This window comes from Meleagris gallopavo, chromosome 12 (assembly GCF_905368555.1).
Source record: "Meleagris gallopavo chromosome 12, MGAL_WU_HG_1.1, whole genome shotgun sequence".
Lineage (NCBI taxonomy): Eukaryota > Metazoa > Chordata > Aves > Galliformes > Phasianidae > Meleagris > Meleagris gallopavo.
In genome coordinates this window covers 17,557,637-17,574,360 of record NC_139415.1, presented here as the reverse complement: position 1 = coordinate 17,574,360, position 16,724 = coordinate 17,557,637, and the positions used below count along the sequence as shown (strand labels likewise).

Here is a 16,724-nt window from a genome sequence, read left to right as displayed (position 1 = left end):
TTGTCTCCGGTTCTTTCATAGTCTTTGATGCAACAACGTGGCGTGGGTTACATCAGGCCTGCGGGGAATCCACAGAACCCGTTCTGTTTTTTCCAGGTACCCCCGCCCCGCCGACGGGCACCACAGGTGAGCGAGGCTGGGATCTTTGGGCCACAGATGGGTTTCTGGTTAATTTAAAGGCGCCGGAGAGGGAGAAGCTGTGGGACCGAGTGGGGAGGAGAGCTCTGGGCAAACGGTGCGTCGTATTTCGGGCTGTGCTGGAGGGGTTCCGCAGATCAGCGGTTCCTGTGGACCCCCACAGCTCAGGGAAGGAGCCGGTCCTGAGCGGGGGGAGAAAGGAGGGAAGCGCGGACCGCCGAGCCGAGGCGCCCGGCTGCGGGCCCGCTCCGTCACACGGAGCCGCCCTCCTCCGCGGGGATCCTGAGGCGAACCGAACCTCCCGGCTCGGCCTCGGCGCCGTGCCTGCCCGAGGGGCGGCGGGCGGTGCCGTGTGGCGGAACCGTCCTCCTCCCGCGATCACGAGCCGGCGCCCGCCTCCCCCCTGCCCCCGTGACAGCCAAGATGGCGGCGCCAGGAGGCGGTGCGGAGGGGAGGGGGGATCCCGCCTGAGCCGCCCACAACGGCGGGAGGCGGTGGAGGCGAGCCGGGCTCCGCTAGGATGAGATAAGGGCGCGGGGACCGAGCGCGTTTCCCCTTCCCCGCGCCCCTTCGCCGCCCGCTGCTCGGTGCCGGGGGCGGGAAGCGCCGGCGGCCGTTCCCCTGCCCCGGGGAGCGCGGCCCCGTGTGAGGTGAGGGCCGGGGGGAGCGCCGGGCTGTGGGCGCGAAGGGGTGCCGGGGGGAGGAAGATTCTCCTAGCAGATATTTGGGGCGGGGGCCGGCGACGGCGGGGAAGGAGTTCCGCGGGGTTCGGAGGGGTGAGGGGCCCCGCGTGGGCCGCGCCAAGCAGCGCGAGCTCGGGGCCGCCCCTCGCGCGGGGCTGCGGCGGGAGGCGGGGGGGGGGCTGAGGGGCGGGCGGCTCTTCGCGCACCCCCTCCTTCCGCGCCTCGGTAACTTTCCGTCGGGCTGCGGCGAGAGGGGGGGAAAACTTTCTCCTCTCCTTTCCGACCCCCGAGGCGATCCGGGGCCCAGCGGAGCCCCCGGCCCGGCCTGCGGGCCTCGGGCCGCGCCGCTCGGCCGCGATGAGGCGGGATCCCCTCGCGCTGCCATGTTACGGCCGGGGGCTGCCTTGTCCTGAGGCGCGCGGCTCCCAGGTAGGGCTCCCGCCTGGCTCGAGCAGGTGCTGCTCGGTCGTATTTTTGTTGTAAGTTTACCCTCGGTTCGCAGAACGCGGCTGACTTCCAGCTGGATTAACGTGGCACGCTGGACATCAGCCCTGACATTTCAGTTCTGTCCCGTCATGATGTCTGCACGCAGCGGGGATCGTTGGCCGAGGAGCGGGAGTATTTAATAACTCCTCGGCAGCGGTTGTTATTCTGGAGTCGTTTCAAACGGGATTTTAACGTGGGCTGCCCTGAGAATGGGGATTTCTAGCAATGAGGTCCCGGTGCCCCGTTCTGAGGTTGGGGTTTTCTGAATTAACTGAGCATCTTGGAAGGCTTTTCACTTCATTGCACAATTTTTCTCCGAAGTTGTTGCTCAACTGGAGGTTTCTGTAAAGAACGTAACACTTTGGTACGTAATCTTTTCACTTTCTGAGTGATTAAACGCAAGTATTTGGTGTTGACCCATGATGATTTAGGAAAAGGAATTGAGTTAGTGTAGCTGAGGAGTGAATGGGTTATTTCTGGTTTGTGTGTCATGCAGACCATCTCATTTTGTGAGAGTCTCCCGTTTCTCTTTTCTTTTTAAAAATTCATATATTTAGGGAAACTTGATCCTGCCTTATGGAGCTGGAAGTCTGTGGGCACGTGTGAAGGGGATGGCAGAGTGGGGCTGCATTGCTGGGGAATGGGGAAGTGTTTCTGGGGTCGTTGTGAGCTGGCATTGAAATGGTTTAATTATCAGGAACGTGGCATTTGTTTTTGTGGTTAACTTCTGGGGAAGGAGAAGACTGCATGGAGCCTTATAGATGAAATAGGAAAAAAAAAAACCCAGCTTCTCTACAGCCTTAAGAGCTTGCATGATGTGCATATTTTATTCTAGAAACATTAAGGTCCAGCTGGATGAGGAACTTTGCTGAAGTTTATAAACAGTTCCTGCTGCTTTTGAACATGCTTTACCCAATGGGCTCTTCTAAATTGTGCACTTACCAAAAACTAGCACAGAAAAGATAAGATCTCATTCTATGAACACTGTGCCAAAAGGCACTATGGCTGTTTTTTGTTTTGTTTTTTTTTTTTAAATACAAGCTTACTTAGAAATATTTTTTCCCATATGAAGAGTATTCATACGCTGAAGTTTTGGTACTTCTTGTAGCAGCGTGGTTGCAGGCCCATGTTTCTTGTGAACAGCTTGCTCTCTATGCTCTATCGTGCCCATATGGAGCTTAATGGAATCTCTATATGTGTTAATGGCAATACCAACTATTTTGTATTTACATACCCAGAGTTAATTATTAGTTAGCAAAAGCATAAATATTGACAGAGCCTGGCTTATTCTGTAGGAGTCATGTGAGTGCAGCTGATCTCTGTGCAAGCAGAGATCAGGGAACAATGTAAATATATGGATCACATTTAAAAGAGAAAGTAGCAAGAAAGAAAGTAGAGCCAAGTTGGTGCCTGGTTTAACTGTGGAGAATGGAGTTGAATGAGAAAGGTGTTTAATATCACCTCCTATATGGCCTTGAGGAAGAAATGGGGAATTCTGCTGCTCAGAACTGAGTCTGATGTTTAATCTACAGGATATTGCATTGAAGGATTTATTAATCTCTAGGTAAATTGCTGCTGTGTGAAAGCTGGAGAGAAGAGTCTTGTGACTCTTTGCTAGAGGAAGACAGTCTAGATTGAGCTGAATAGCGATAATGGGGTTTGTTAATCTTGAGGTTTTAAAATTGGAGAAAGAAATTTGCTGTGTCACTTAAATATTCAGCATCCCTTTTCAATTTCCATTGTACTTCTTAGCAACCGAATTGGAGTTAGCTTTGCAAGTCATAGTAGATTGAAATGCTTGAGTGGAAAGAGTGAGTGGAGGAACATTTGCAGTTGTGGTCAAAGGAATGTCAGCAAGTTGTGGAAAGTGAGGAGTACAGCAGTCACATAGTCGGAATCTTCCTGAATCTTAAGTAACAGTTGAAATGAAGACTTGCACAAAGTCTTTTCATTCATTGTCCTTCCCTCAGAATTGACTTTAATTTTTAAATCTGTTGTTGGTGTGACCTAAGAGTTGGAGGCTGAAGTGTTGCACAACTTGTATTGGATTTAAAAGGAAAAGCTTGATGTAACCTTGTTCAAACATAATGTTTTAGGCACTGGTGGTTTCCAAGTATCTTGCTGCCTGACAGAGTTCCAGTAGCTAAGGTCTCAGTGCATCTCTAGCTGTGAGTTGGGAGTATTTGTTCTGAAGTTTCCTTGAAAGAATACTAGCTCTTTGTAAATAGGGAGGAAAAAAAAGAAATAAAAACAGTTTTGGCGTCCTTGTTGTTTTTTGTGTTTTTTGTTTTGTTTTAATTTAAGTACCTTAAATTGCATCATGTTTTATGTTTAAGATTTTGCATCTTTGAAGAAAGGGAGATTGTGCTTGCTGAAAAAGTAAGGGGGGTGGTGTGTGTAGTTTAGAGGGCTGAGTTACATTTGTTCCTCGTGCTTCTGCTGCAGTCTCACAGGATGGTCGTGGGAAGGAGCACAGAAAAGCCCCTCCACCTGTTCCCTTATATATTGATTCTATGTACAAACATCACTTACTACTGTGAGCACAAATCATGACACAAATTTTATGGCATACTGAGTGCAGCAAATCCTCTGCAGGTTTAAGCAAGTTATGTCTTGCTTTATTTGGAGATAGCTAACAGGTATGATGTGAATGTGTATGAACAGAGAAAGCATCACCACTGTAGAACTACTTAAAATCAGTATTTTCTTGAAGGGAATGGGTCTCTGCCATATTGTGTGATAAAGTGAAGAACTTTAGGTGTTTTCTGTTACGTTTCAGTTCAGGCTTACTCTATGCTGGATCTGGAAATCTGGCCTGTGACTGATCTAGAAATGCTCTGCTAATGTATGTATGTGTATAAAGTCCACCACAGGCTGTACAACCACAATTAAAATGCACAGAGAAGGCTGTTTGTTCTAGCAGTCATTTCAGTCTATGATGCAGAATTGGTGGTTCCCTGTAGAGCTCAACTACAGAACCAGGAGGAGATTGTGGAGGTGAAGTGGAAACTCAAGTGTTGGTCCTACTCTTTTTCTCTTTTGAAAGTATTATTTCAAGTCTTAGATACAGGGTTACTGCAGAGGCTGAAATGGAGTGATATTGCAGTAGACAGGAGCATGGGGAAGGGGATGAGAAAATAAATATGATATAAGCATAGGATACAAGGAGTGAGGCAGAAGGTTAGAAGTAGGTTAGCCAATTGTATTCTCCCTGTTTAATCTGTACTTGAAATTTTGCCTTTTTCTTTGGATGAGGGGGAAAAATGTCTTTTATGGATCAAGATATTTTAGTTAACCATCTGAAATGAAAGTAGACAAGCAGCAAGTGTCCTGTATAAATCTTACGTCCGTATACACAAATGAGAGAGTCCCCAGAGAACTGTGTGTGTGTGCAGGCCTTACACAAACAAACAGAAGCAGGTCGTGGGCAGGACTCTGGGTTTGGTTTTATCTTGAGCTTCAGAAGAAACTTGTGAACTTGAAGATTTATCTTGGTTGTACAACTGAGGATGAACATTTTGATCAGCTCCAGGGGCTCCTGTATGTCAGCACGTTTGCTGGCGTAGTATTTTGACTATACAATTACAGTGGAAGAGCTAAGGCTTTTCAGGACCTGCGTGTGCAGAAGTAACCAGACTCTGCACAGTGCTGTCAGTTTAATCCCAGTACAGCAGCACTCATCTCCAACGTGTACAGCTTTAGAGTTGCCTTGTATGCTGAACTCCTATTCAGGACAGTGAAGGACTCATTATGTAGAGCACCAAGGGGCAAACCCTTCTGTGAGTAATTTTCTCACATTATTTAGCACATAGGTGACTATCTCTGACCTTTAAAGGTTTATGTAATAGCTCTGTCCCAAAAGATGTGAGGAGTTTTAAGATAAATCTGTTCTGTGTTCAGAGATGCTTTGAGCTAGGTTTGGAATCCTAATGTAGCAGTTAGTTAGCATATAACGGCACTTCCACTGCTGTACTGTGATTACTGGGGGGAAATGCTGCCCTGGTGTTTTGCTGCTAGCTAATCTGGCTAGGAAGCTGTCACAGCAACACATGCTGCTCGATGGATGTGCTGTAGCTGGGCTGGTAGCAGTATATTCACATTTATTTTTCTGTGAGGTAGAAGATGACGGTTCTGCTAACCGGATCTGGAGATTTGCTGGATGCAGAGGGTGTTAGTTGGTGTTATCTCACCATTAAACCTTTCCAGTCCAGTGTAGATCATCTGCAAGTGGCAGTTGCAGTCTATGTCTGTCATCCACTGTGTGTCCCTTATTGGCAGCATGACTGTGTCCAGTATCCCTGCCTACAGGACATATTTGCTGGTGACAGACAGACAGACAGACACACACACACACACACACACACACACGGGGAAAAACAAATGCTTTGTGCCTTCTCCCATTACCCCATGCATTGAAAATTTTAATTTGGGTGTAGAGAGATTTCATAGCTAAGCTGAAATTGGCATATACATCCAAATGAGACTGGGTGAAAGCAGAACTCTTTGACAATACTGGTTGATGCACTTTGATATTTTGACATGTTGGAAGATCCACTGCTTTTCAGTGCCTTTATGGACTGTGCCAAGAAAAGGAGAACACTCTGTTTGGGGACCTCCACTCCTTAACAGTCATTGTATAATAAGTTTAATTGTACAAAAAGCAGACTGGTTGCCCTCCTGAAGTGTTTTGGTTGAAGTGATATTTGTGTATTATAGTGCTTACTTATATACTTCTCCTTCATTTACTGTATATTGTTGTCTGCATCTCTCCTTTTAAACACATTTGTACTGTAGAAATTGTTTCCATTCTTTGTTTGTGCTTTTTGGCCATAAATACTGTAATTTAGAAAGAGACATGAAAGTTCTAAAACCAGCCCTGTTAAGACCTATCTCTGTCATGAATCTTGTGGAATGCCTGAACATCACATTACTGGTATTTTTTGTAGCCGTGGTTGGATGCCATGGCATTTTGCTGTGGTACAGCTGTAATGAACACCTAAGCAGGCTGTGGTTTGTTGGGCCCTCTTAGTTATCCCTCTGATTTAGCTGAGAAGAAAAACAGCAGTGAAGAACAAACAAGTGGAAGACTTGGTGAGTAGCAGTGGAGAGTATAGAAGGTACAGAAAATGCCTTGGCATGAAGTCTGTTCCTTCTTGCCTTCTCTCTGCCAGTTGCTGTGCTTCTTCCTTAAGCTTTGGTACTCTCCATGGCTGGTTCTTGCAGCAATCCCACTGAATCTAGATTAGTCTCTCAATTTAACACTGGTTTCTCTTTTTCCCTAAGCACCACTGAACACATCTGTCTCTGTTTCTGGCCTGCATTGCAGTGTTCTGCTCCTAAAAGCATGTCTCATGCTCTGTCCCTGCACTCTTATCCATGCTTTTCTGCCTCCAGGCACCTCTTAGAGAGGTGTTGTGGCCAAATTTTCAGCAGCTCTCTTGATTATCTCTAGTGTTGTTTGGATCAGAGTATGCTGATTTGGTATGAATGATTGGGAAAGGACCTGCAAGAAGATTGATAGTGATTCTGATCAAGTGATGTAAAGCCAGAACAACTTTATGGATTATTTGTTTATTTTTTTTCCCATGTGCCAGTATTTCTCTTAATTGCTGTACTTCTGTGGCAGCTGTGGGTTCGTGTTAATTACCGTGGTGTTTAATGCTGTTGAGTGTAGATATATGCCAGAATGTCTTACAAAGTAGGACAAGTGATTGCATCAACCATATTTGTTAGCTATTTTATCCATTGCTGTTATTCATTTAACTGTGGTAGGAAGAAATGGGGTGGGGGAGCGAGGGGGAGAGATTTGTTTCCAAATGTCCTCTTTGGTTTTTCCAAATAGCTGACTAGGAAAGTGTCTACAGGGAAATTACTTGTGTTAATGCTGCTCTTTGCTTAGGCTTTTTGCAGCTGTGCTGGAGATCTGCAGGTGATCCCTAACATTGTTTTGTGTTGTGATACTCCGGGAACTTTGTTACATAAATCATAGGGATGAGGGGAGTGCAGGTGCTGTGTGGGTTAGCAAGACTTGTTGCAGGGGCTGGATTTGTGCTCCAGGCTGCCACCTCCACTCCTTGCCCTAGAATTAATGACCTTAAAGTGTTGATGTGGTCTGTGTGGTTTGAAATACGTTGTGTTGAACTTTGTGCCCCCAGAAATACAATTTTGATAATTCAACATGATGAGTTTTTTCTGCTTTTTTTTTTAACTTCAGGAATGGAGACAACCCTCTTTTTTTCTTTTCATGGTTTGCATCCGCCCTCCTGAAATGCGTTTGTTCCCAGCCTTGTTTATGTTGCGCTTTGTGTTGTTCTGATGTCTTCTCACAGTAATCTTCTAAGAGTGTGCCTCATGTCTTGGCAAAGAGAAATCTTCCTTTGGACAGTGTTTATTTTTGACTGCAGCCTTGCTGATGCTGATGAGTTGTTCTGGGAGGTGAAGTCTGAGAGCCTCTCCAGGGAGGTACTCACTCTGTCCCATGGTAGAAGAGTGTGGTGCAAGCTGGCAGTTTGCACGTGCCTCAGTGTAAAACACAAGCTCAAGTTATCCGTGGTGGTAATTTAAAAGTGGTTTTACTTGTGTTTAAAGTGTACAACACGCAAAGAAAAATGGATGGTGGATTGTAACAGTAAATGACAAGGAGACTAACTGTAGCTGTGAGTGGGGGGAACGTACAGTGAGGTTGTTGGATGGAGGAGTTGCACCTGTTGCTGATTGTGGAGTGAAAAGGATCTGCAAATAGGAACGATGTTTTAAAGTAGACTTGGAAAGAGCTGAAGGAGCATTTCCTAGGTGGCTGTTTTCTGAGTAGGCATGGGTGGTATTTATCAGAAAGGAGCAGAAGAGCTGTAATCGTACAAAGCAGTTAGCTCAAGCAGTCTTATTTTATGCAGCTTATTTTGTCCGTTTCCTTGAAACATTAAATGTTGTTTATATTCTTAAAATATCATTGCAGAGTAGGACTTAATATTTGTTTAAAACCTGGCTTCATATATATATTTTTAGTATCTGGGAACACATAACCTTGTCTTAGCAGTTCTGCAGCAGTGGTGCAGTGGAGTGTGCAGTAAGTTTAAGTTTAAACAAATGTGCACATCGTTTAATTTTTATTTTTACTGTTTCTATAGGGAATGAAACTATAACAAGAAGTCTGTGTTAAAGCCTGGCTAACAAGATAGTAAGGTGTAGAAGAAATGCCTTGATGAAAAGGTAGGGAAGACATTGAAAGATATTTTTAACAGGCTTCTGTTCTGGTTTGGCAGAGTTCCTGTGATATTTGAGGTGCTTCTGTTCTGTTTGCTCATAGGATTGTGTGCTTGTTACAAAGAAAACACCGGTGATAGAGGGCTTGTCTCACTTCTGCCAGGTGACTCCAGAATCACAGGGAAGGGCTGAAGGGTTTTTCCCTGGGTAATTGCATGTTATTAGCAGATTTTCTACTGTTGAACTCTAATGCGATTTTGCAGTGTTGTGGCTGAGAAATGGTTCTGAGAAGCCATAGTGGGAACTGACCCAGCTACATTCATTTTGCTCTTGTGATTACTGTCCATGTTTGTGTGGGCTGATAGCGTACTTCAGGTTAATGCTGCAGTGCATCCATAAGTCTGTAACATGAAGAGCCATTAGGATTTTGCTGGCAATTGCCTGTCTGTCCAATCTTTGTGTGCCTTCAAAGTAAGGAAGGTCTTGGAATGTGAGTGTTTGATGAGTGCTACAAAAGATAGATTTTGTCATTGTGTAAAAAAGCTTTGAGCTGATTAAAGATGAGAGAAAATAAAATAAAATAAAAAAGCTGTTGCAGTGCCTTGCGTTGGTTTCCAACCTGTACTAGGAGATGCTCTTTTCTTGTTTACAAACAGAATATTTCTTTGGAGTCGGGCTAAGAAAGCAAAATGTCACTTGTTTTTTAGACACCTAATAGACCTAATGTAGTTCATTAATGCCAGTTCCTCAGTGTTCTTGAAGGAACACACAGGAAGGAATAGGGAGGCAGGGACATTAGAAGATTACGAGGCAGTTGTTTTTCTGTCTGGCAGAGGTAGGCAGGTAGAGCTTCAAGTAAGTTGCACAGTCCTTACTGCTGTCTTTTACAGAGCTGTGTTCCTCTTGCACATGCAGCACACGTACAGGAAGCTCCTTCTGCGCCCTGGGAAAGCTGGCTCCTGGAAAGAAGGAACAGCCAGAGAGCTACTTGGTGCCTGCAGCCCATTTACAACCTTATCTCTGTAGAAGTCTACAGCTAGGAGCAGGCTGTATGAATTGTCGGTATTTTTTTCCTCCTTGTAAATAGTGTGCTGTATGTATAATAAACTTTGTGTCTCGTGAAGTATTGCTGAACAGATGGAATAGACAGCAGATCTGCATTAGACACTGATTTATTGTTATATCTGAAAACGTAAGCTGGTGTAAAATCATGCCTCTGAAGTTGTGCTTGCTTTTTGAATGAGATTTGCAAATAGCTTATAGCGAACAGAAAAACCTTTCTGAAAATGAAGTGATTTATTATGTGTGCTTTTCCTTCAAAGTTCAGTGGTGAGATTGAAGTCCTAGTGATGTTTTATTTGCACGAAAAGGTCAGCCTCCTCTAAACTTCCTGATCATCCCTTGTGCTAGTGGGCTGTTCTGCACTTTGCAGCAGACTTGCAGCGTTAGACCACAGAGTGAACTTTTCGGATGAATCTCTTCCATGCAGTTGCTAAAATGCCAGAAGCCAGGAATTAAAACAATTGTAGTTGTTTAAGAAACTATTAATAAGTATTTCCTGAGTGTTTATAGGGAAATAGGGTATTATGAGTTAAATTGAATATACATTGAAATGGAATTTACCCTTTGCCTTTCAGCAAGGTAATCGGGCTAGTTTGGTGGATCTGTGGTGAGATTATTTGGCTGCTTCTCCATTTCCCATCTCTTTAGAAACAGCAAAAAGTCCTTTTTTCGTCCCACACTTAAATAGTCACAATCTGCAAAGTTTTGTCTGTTTTCTGATGTATTCTTGCAGTTCAGTTTGCTCTTTGCAAAGATACTTTATTCTTACTGTTGCTCGTGATGTTTAAGTTACAGTGGTATAAATCATATGCTCTGCATTAAATATGTTCATCACAAAATGGTTCAAAGACCGTGTTGCTGGGGATGTACACGTGGTAGGGACTTTTCTAAGAGGCTGTTCACGACCCCTTGTTTGTGTACACTTTTTTTTTTAAGGCAGGCTTTTCTGCTGCCTTCCTGCTCCCCTCTGTTGCTGGCTGTCCCTGCTGACTGCAGTGCAGAGGAGCTCTAGAGGCTGCTTCTCATTGCGTCACCGTTACTTTTGTGTCAGTTCACCTAGGAACTGCTGCTCCCAGAAACACACTCGTGCAGTGTGACTGTGCCTGCAGGTGGCTTTTCCCTTTTTCATGTTCTTTTTCCTGGAGGTTGACTTGCAGTATTATAGCTGTATAGTTACAACCTGTTTTGGAATACCTTTACAGTGAGAGTTTTTATTCAGATTTATCGATTCATGTTTTGAGATTGCTTGCCACGTAATTGGTCCCTGAATTAGCTCATATGCCCTCTTTTTGTGACCTGTTAACATAGAGATTGCATAAATCTCTGCACACAGTAGACAGATGTTAAAAATTCAGGGATCACAGCAGTTCCAGTTGAGTTGAAGTTGGCTTTCAATGAAGTACCACCGAGTTGTTTGATCTTTCTGCATTTCATCCCATTTCTTGCTGTGAGGCTTTGTATCAGAAAACAGAGATCTGAAGGGACGTTGCATCACTAGCCAGGCATTTTTCTACCATTTCTTAGGAGTTGCATGAAAGTGTGGAAGACTTGCTGACTTGGGCATTACTTGCTATATAACCTTAGGAAGCAAATGTGTGTGATAGCAGGTGTTTGTATGTAGGAGATTCTAATTTTAACAGGTTATAAATGAGGAGAGCTTGTCCCAGTTTTTCTTGTGCGCTTTTGGGAATTAATGTTTGAATCCAAGGCGTTTGCTATAAACTTGATGTGAAATAATTGATGATGAGGCTTAAAATTTGAGATAGGTGTTACTCCTGAGTTTTAAAATATAGACTTTGTTCTGTTCACTTGTAATGCTATCTTGGCTTTTGAATCTAAGAAATTGAGGTGTTGATGCACTGAAGTTATAAGGCTTACTTGCAATTTAACACTCGTACTTTATGTGATTTAAAAAAAAAAAAAAACCTAAAATATTTTCTTTTTAACTTAAAGCTATTGTGAAGCATTCTGTGGGTGGGGTAGTTTTGTGAAATAGTGCTGAGAAAAGGAACGAAAGAAAAACTTCTAGCAGAATTCTGTTTTTGCACTGAGCCTGTGCTTACTGGGGCGTTTTTCCATACGTAGCCATGAAGGTACAGTCAGACACAACTGCATGTCATGTTAACGCTTTTGAACGTATTGAATTCAGTTGGTGGAGTTCTGAGTGTTAGCAAGCTCCTGAAACTGCTGTATTGCAACAACTTCTCTTGCAGTGAAGTTTTTCACCCGAATAAAATATAGACAACAAAAGGACCCTTTAAAAAGCTCGTCTGGTTTGCAGAGTTTTGGTCTCAATGAGAGTAAAGTTCCTGAAGCTGCCTTAGCAGGGTTCTATCACTTCTGAGTGATTTGAATAAAGATTTCTAGCCTGCTCCTCAGTGTTCTGTGTCAGTGGGAAGCATTTCCCTTATTTGCAAAATCATGCTAACAAATAGCACATGGATTTAAGTGATTTGCAGAGCTATTCAGGAGAGTCTGGCAGAGAGGTAACAAATCTCCCGATACATCATATGCTGTGTTTTCTGCAAGGCATCTTTTCACCATAGAAATATTACTTTGTCCTGTGCTGAAATTAATTTACAACCACTATAGAAAAATGCTGCCAAAAAAAGTAGAAAGCTATATGAGAAGAATTCATATGTAAAGAACTATTTTTATCAGTATGTTCCAGGAAGGAAGAATGTAATTTCACATTACAATTTGGCTGGAACAGCAGGGCTGTATTCCTTGTCATTATGAAAAGCTTCATGTGGTCTGGAATATTATTGTTTCACAGTGGTCTGTACTGCATTGAAGTTGACTGAGTTTAAATGCTTTGTGTAAATATTTGGAGTATTGCTGCCTGTGGATGGGTTGCACGTTGAGGATCTGAGCTTCAAAATTTTATGAAATAACCTGATACTGATTTTTAACGTGCAAAATTATTCCAAGAAGACCTGCCCTTAGTATTTAATATAAAATCCTGTGTCTGAAATGTTTTCAGGTCTTATAGTTGCATCTTTAGAATAACGAAGACAGCCTTTGCATGTATGTTCAGTATTCAGAAGGCAAACCAATTGTAGATCTTGCCTCCGAAGGTCCATTGCCCCTGTATGCAGGTGAGATGCAGAATACTTTTTGGCATGGCTGTGAGCTTTAAGCAGGGAGCTGTTGGCAAAGCTTTGCACTGCATTTTGCTGTTTGTTGGTTCAAGTACTCTGTGGTACCAGTTAACAAAGGGAGACTGCTGGGTTCTCCATTCTGAGGTTCATGTTCAATGCTTGTGTCTGGGACTCAGTTGCAGACTGTTGGAAGATGGTGATTGCAGATGGAAACTGTTACATGACTTGGTGACAGATGTCTAATTCTTTGGTATTCTCCTACTGTGTTTTAATTTGTTATTGAAAATTTTCTATTTTAAATTAAGAATAAATCTGATGTCTTAAAATTTCCTTTAAAATAGTGGTCTGTATTTCTTTCCCACCAGCTTCAACATCTTGTAATGGAAGATGGAAGACAAAGGGGCTCGTGTTGCTGACTACTTCGTTGTCGCAGGATTAACAGATATTTCTAAGCCACTAGAGGAAGAAATCCACTTCAATGATGCCTGCCATAAAATTGCAAAACCAAAAGAACCTATTACAGATGTAACAGTGATTATTAAATCCCTAGGAGAGGAAGTTCCTCAGGGATATAAATGCATAGATGTTACTCCCTCAGGACTGTCTGCAGATCTCAATAATGGCAGCCTCGTAGGACCGCAGATTTACCTTTGTTACCGCCGGGGGAGGGATAAGCCCCCACTTACTGATTTGGGGTGAGTGATGGTTCTCTTACAGCAGGCGAGTTGGGCAATTTCATGTGACTAATGAGCAAATAAAGCAGATTATTGAAATATCACTACTTTTTTGATAGAAGGTGAAACTCTCAACTGAAAGATACTCGTTGACTTGGGATGCTGTAACCTGCTTCTGTAGGAACGATGCATGCTGAGTGGATTTTAGTGACACCTGTATTCTTTTGAAGTTTCCAAAGCAATTTATAATTTCTGATGTGTACACTTTTGGTGAAACTTAGTGATTAAGCTGTTTCATAAATGCAAAAAAAGTTACATGGCGTTCATAGGGCTGGGCAACAAAGCCTTTTGAAGGCTTGAAAATAATGCTTGTGCAATAAGCATTGGAACTTTAAAAAGCAGTTATAGTGGTGAAGAACTAGTCTAATTTAATCACATTTTTTCTGTTAAAATGCAGTTTGTTATAATGTTGGCTGAGAGCTAAAATATACTTCACTAAAAATATTTTGATCAGGTGAGATGAGCTGCTGCTAAACTTATGCTATTCAGTTAGAATTATTATATATAATATTTGAAACACTGGTGGAGAGGGGAAATAATTATATGCATTCTGACTCTTGTTCATTCTGTTTTAATTAGGGTTTTATATGATGGGAAAGAAAGAGTAAAGCAAGGTTGTGAAATAATTCAAGCTACTCCCTATGGCCGGCCTGCTAATATCAGTGGCAATGCCTCGTCACAACGGGTGTTCGTCACTTACCGAAGAGCAGCTGAAAACATGACACAAAACACATTGGCTGTTACAGATATTTGTATAATCATACCAAGTAAAGGAGAAACCCCTCCACATACGTTCTGCAAGGTTGACAAGAATCTTAATAATAGTATGGTAAGATATAAAACTTGAATTTTGAACACTTGGTATTCAACAGCATGACTTGTGTGGAGTATTTGTGATGGTTTCCAGAGTACCTGGGTTTCATAGGCACTCTCCAAAGATAAGTCATATCTTGGAAGAATTTGAGGGTTATATTGCCTTGTTCCTGCTTGAAACAAAGTTGTGTTGAAGTGCTGGGGCAAACAGTCTTTTTATTAGTGCTGACATACAAATACTGTCTTGGGATTAGTCCTTAAAACCTGTTGCATTGCCATATATGTAACTGGAAAGTGTACAGCCTGATTTACTGTTGTGATGGGAATTCTGTATCTAAGAGCTATATTTTCTTTTGTTTTTATGCTCTCCCATTACCTGCAGCACTGTTTTGTATCGTTCTCTTGTCGTTTCACAAGCATTTTCTAAGAAAGTTTCTTATAAACAGTGTTGTATACTGCTGACTGTAAGCTTGTTTAAAACCATTTTAATGGTTCCAAAGATGGGGTTATTGAAACGCGCAGATGTCGCAGCACTCTGTTTGCAGAACTTAAACATTAAGTGTCTCCTAGTTGAATCTGCAGCCCTATTTTCAGAAGATTGGTTTGATTAAAATGCAGGCACAAATATTTATAAACATGACAGTTTTACTTGCAGGACTATAGTTGTGCTAATGAACATTTTGGAGAAGAGTTGATAGCTTTCATGTTTCAGTCTATAAACTGGTTTTGTTTTAGAGCTCAAACTGAGCCCTGCTATGGACCATTTATTTCAAGGCTAGCACAGTACTTTCAGTTACTTTTTTCTGGCAGTTGTTGGAGAGGATAATGAACCAGGCCACAGATTTCTGTATCTTAATGTTCTACATTTATGTACAGATAATGATTTCTTTTAAAACAAGGAAGAGGAGGCTCTCCCATTATTTTGCTGCATCCTTTTCTTTGGTGTGTTATGATTCCATATTTTACTATCTAACCCAATAACTTCTTTCGTTTTACAGTGGGGCTCAGCGGTATATCTGTGTTACAAAAAGTCAGTGGCAAAGACCAACACCATATCATACAAAGCTGGTATGTGCCTACTGTTCAGCATTTTTTTTATCCTTAGTTCAGGATGTACAGACTTATTTGTAATGTAATACATTCTTTTGTCTAGGAATTATTCCATGTAGACGCTGTCCTGATGTTATCCAAAAATGAGTCTTTCCCTGAAGAGTTCTTAAAATAGTGCTCTAAAACAAGCTTAAGAATTATGTCTCATTACTCTCTTTGCTAAAGTATGCTTTTAATTGGAAGCTCAGTTGTGTTTTTTGTAGTTTTCTATAAACTTTCTCTCCTGCCTCTATTTTTATTGCTGATAAATGCTTTTCAAGAATAAATGTATATATATTTACATTAGAAAATACCACAAAAAATAGTTGATGTATTTTCACAATTACTCTCTTTAAAAAACATTCTGAAGAATGATGTGGACTTCCAATCTGCCCTAAACACCAGTGGCACTGAGCCCTTTTAAGTATTTTTGGATTGTGTGTCTCCTTACTTATATGACAGAATTAGATTTGCTATGGCTCTGGTAAAACGCATTGTGTTTTTTAAAGCCTCAGTTACTTTTAAGTGTGAGACACAAACATGATTCACACTTGAGCTTTAGTGCACACGTATCCCTTTGAGATGCTGCTCTCTGTACACAGTGGCAATTTGGATATTACTAAAAGATACGTGAATTCATAACTATGTCCCATGCTTGTGGGCATATTTTTATGGAATGAGCTGTATGTTTTTTCCCCACCATTATTTACATGACTGTCTCTTTATCAATTGTCTTTTAAAGGTTTAATATGCAGATATCCTGAAGAGGATTATGAATCATTCCCATTACCTGAATCTGTGCCTCTTTTCTGCCTGCCTATGGGTGCAACAATTGAATGTTGGCCATCTAACAGTAAATACCCTCTCCCAATTTTTTCTACGTTTGTACTAACTGGAGCTTCTGCAGAGAAGGTAACTTGTGTTAAAAGTCTGGTTGTGTATCTGTTCAGGTTATCTACAAAAATAACCATTTATCAAAATTGAACCTATTCTTTTGGACTTAAAGGCAAATCTTGCATTTGTTTCCCTGCTGAACTGTTGATTGTAGAAACCTGTCCTTTGGTTTTCCATCCGGTTAGCCTTTGAACCAACAGCTATAAAAATCCTGACTGCACAGACATGCAAATATTCTATGCTTTTTTATTGCAAGCATGTAAACAACCTTGAATGTATATACTTGTCCTATAAAGTAAATTGGATGTCAGAGAAATACAGCTTTGAGCTGCTTATGAAGGAGCCCTAGAATAGCTTAAAAGGCAATTAGGAGGAGCAGTTTTCCTGTGGATGATCATTATTTATTTCCTCTCACTTAAATCATTTCTTAAATTAATCTTTCTCATATGACATTGAGTTTAAATGAATAATAGACAGTCTGAATTTTCACAGTCATAAGATAACTCCAGAGTAAATTGCTT

The 16,724-nt window shown here is 42.0% G+C and overlaps 1 protein-coding gene across 5 annotated transcripts in view; it reads left to right on the top strand.

The window, feature by feature from the left end:
* The window catches only part of DENND4A (DENN domain containing 4A), a 46,700-nt gene continuing 29,976 nt past the window's right edge, over nucleotides 1–16,724 (top strand). The window contains exons 1-6 of one of the 5 annotated variants that reach the window (XM_085233737.1): nucleotides 531–788; nucleotides 8,435–8,516; nucleotides 13,039–13,368; nucleotides 13,987–14,236; nucleotides 15,219–15,288; nucleotides 16,052–16,221. In XM_085233737.1, coding sequence (XP_085089863.1) covers nucleotides 13,061–13,368; nucleotides 13,987–14,236; nucleotides 15,219–15,288; nucleotides 16,052–16,221 — 798 coding nt within the window. In that variant the 5' untranslated portion in view covers nucleotides 531–788; nucleotides 8,435–8,516; nucleotides 13,039–13,060. Of the gene's footprint in view, nucleotides 127–530; nucleotides 789–1,227; nucleotides 1,251–1,296; nucleotides 1,672–8,434; nucleotides 8,517–13,038; nucleotides 13,369–13,986; nucleotides 14,237–15,218; nucleotides 15,289–16,051; nucleotides 16,222–16,724 lie in introns of those variants that run through there. The other 4 variants (XM_019619576.3, XM_085233736.1, XM_085233739.1 and 1 more) reach the window with 4 other exon arrangements.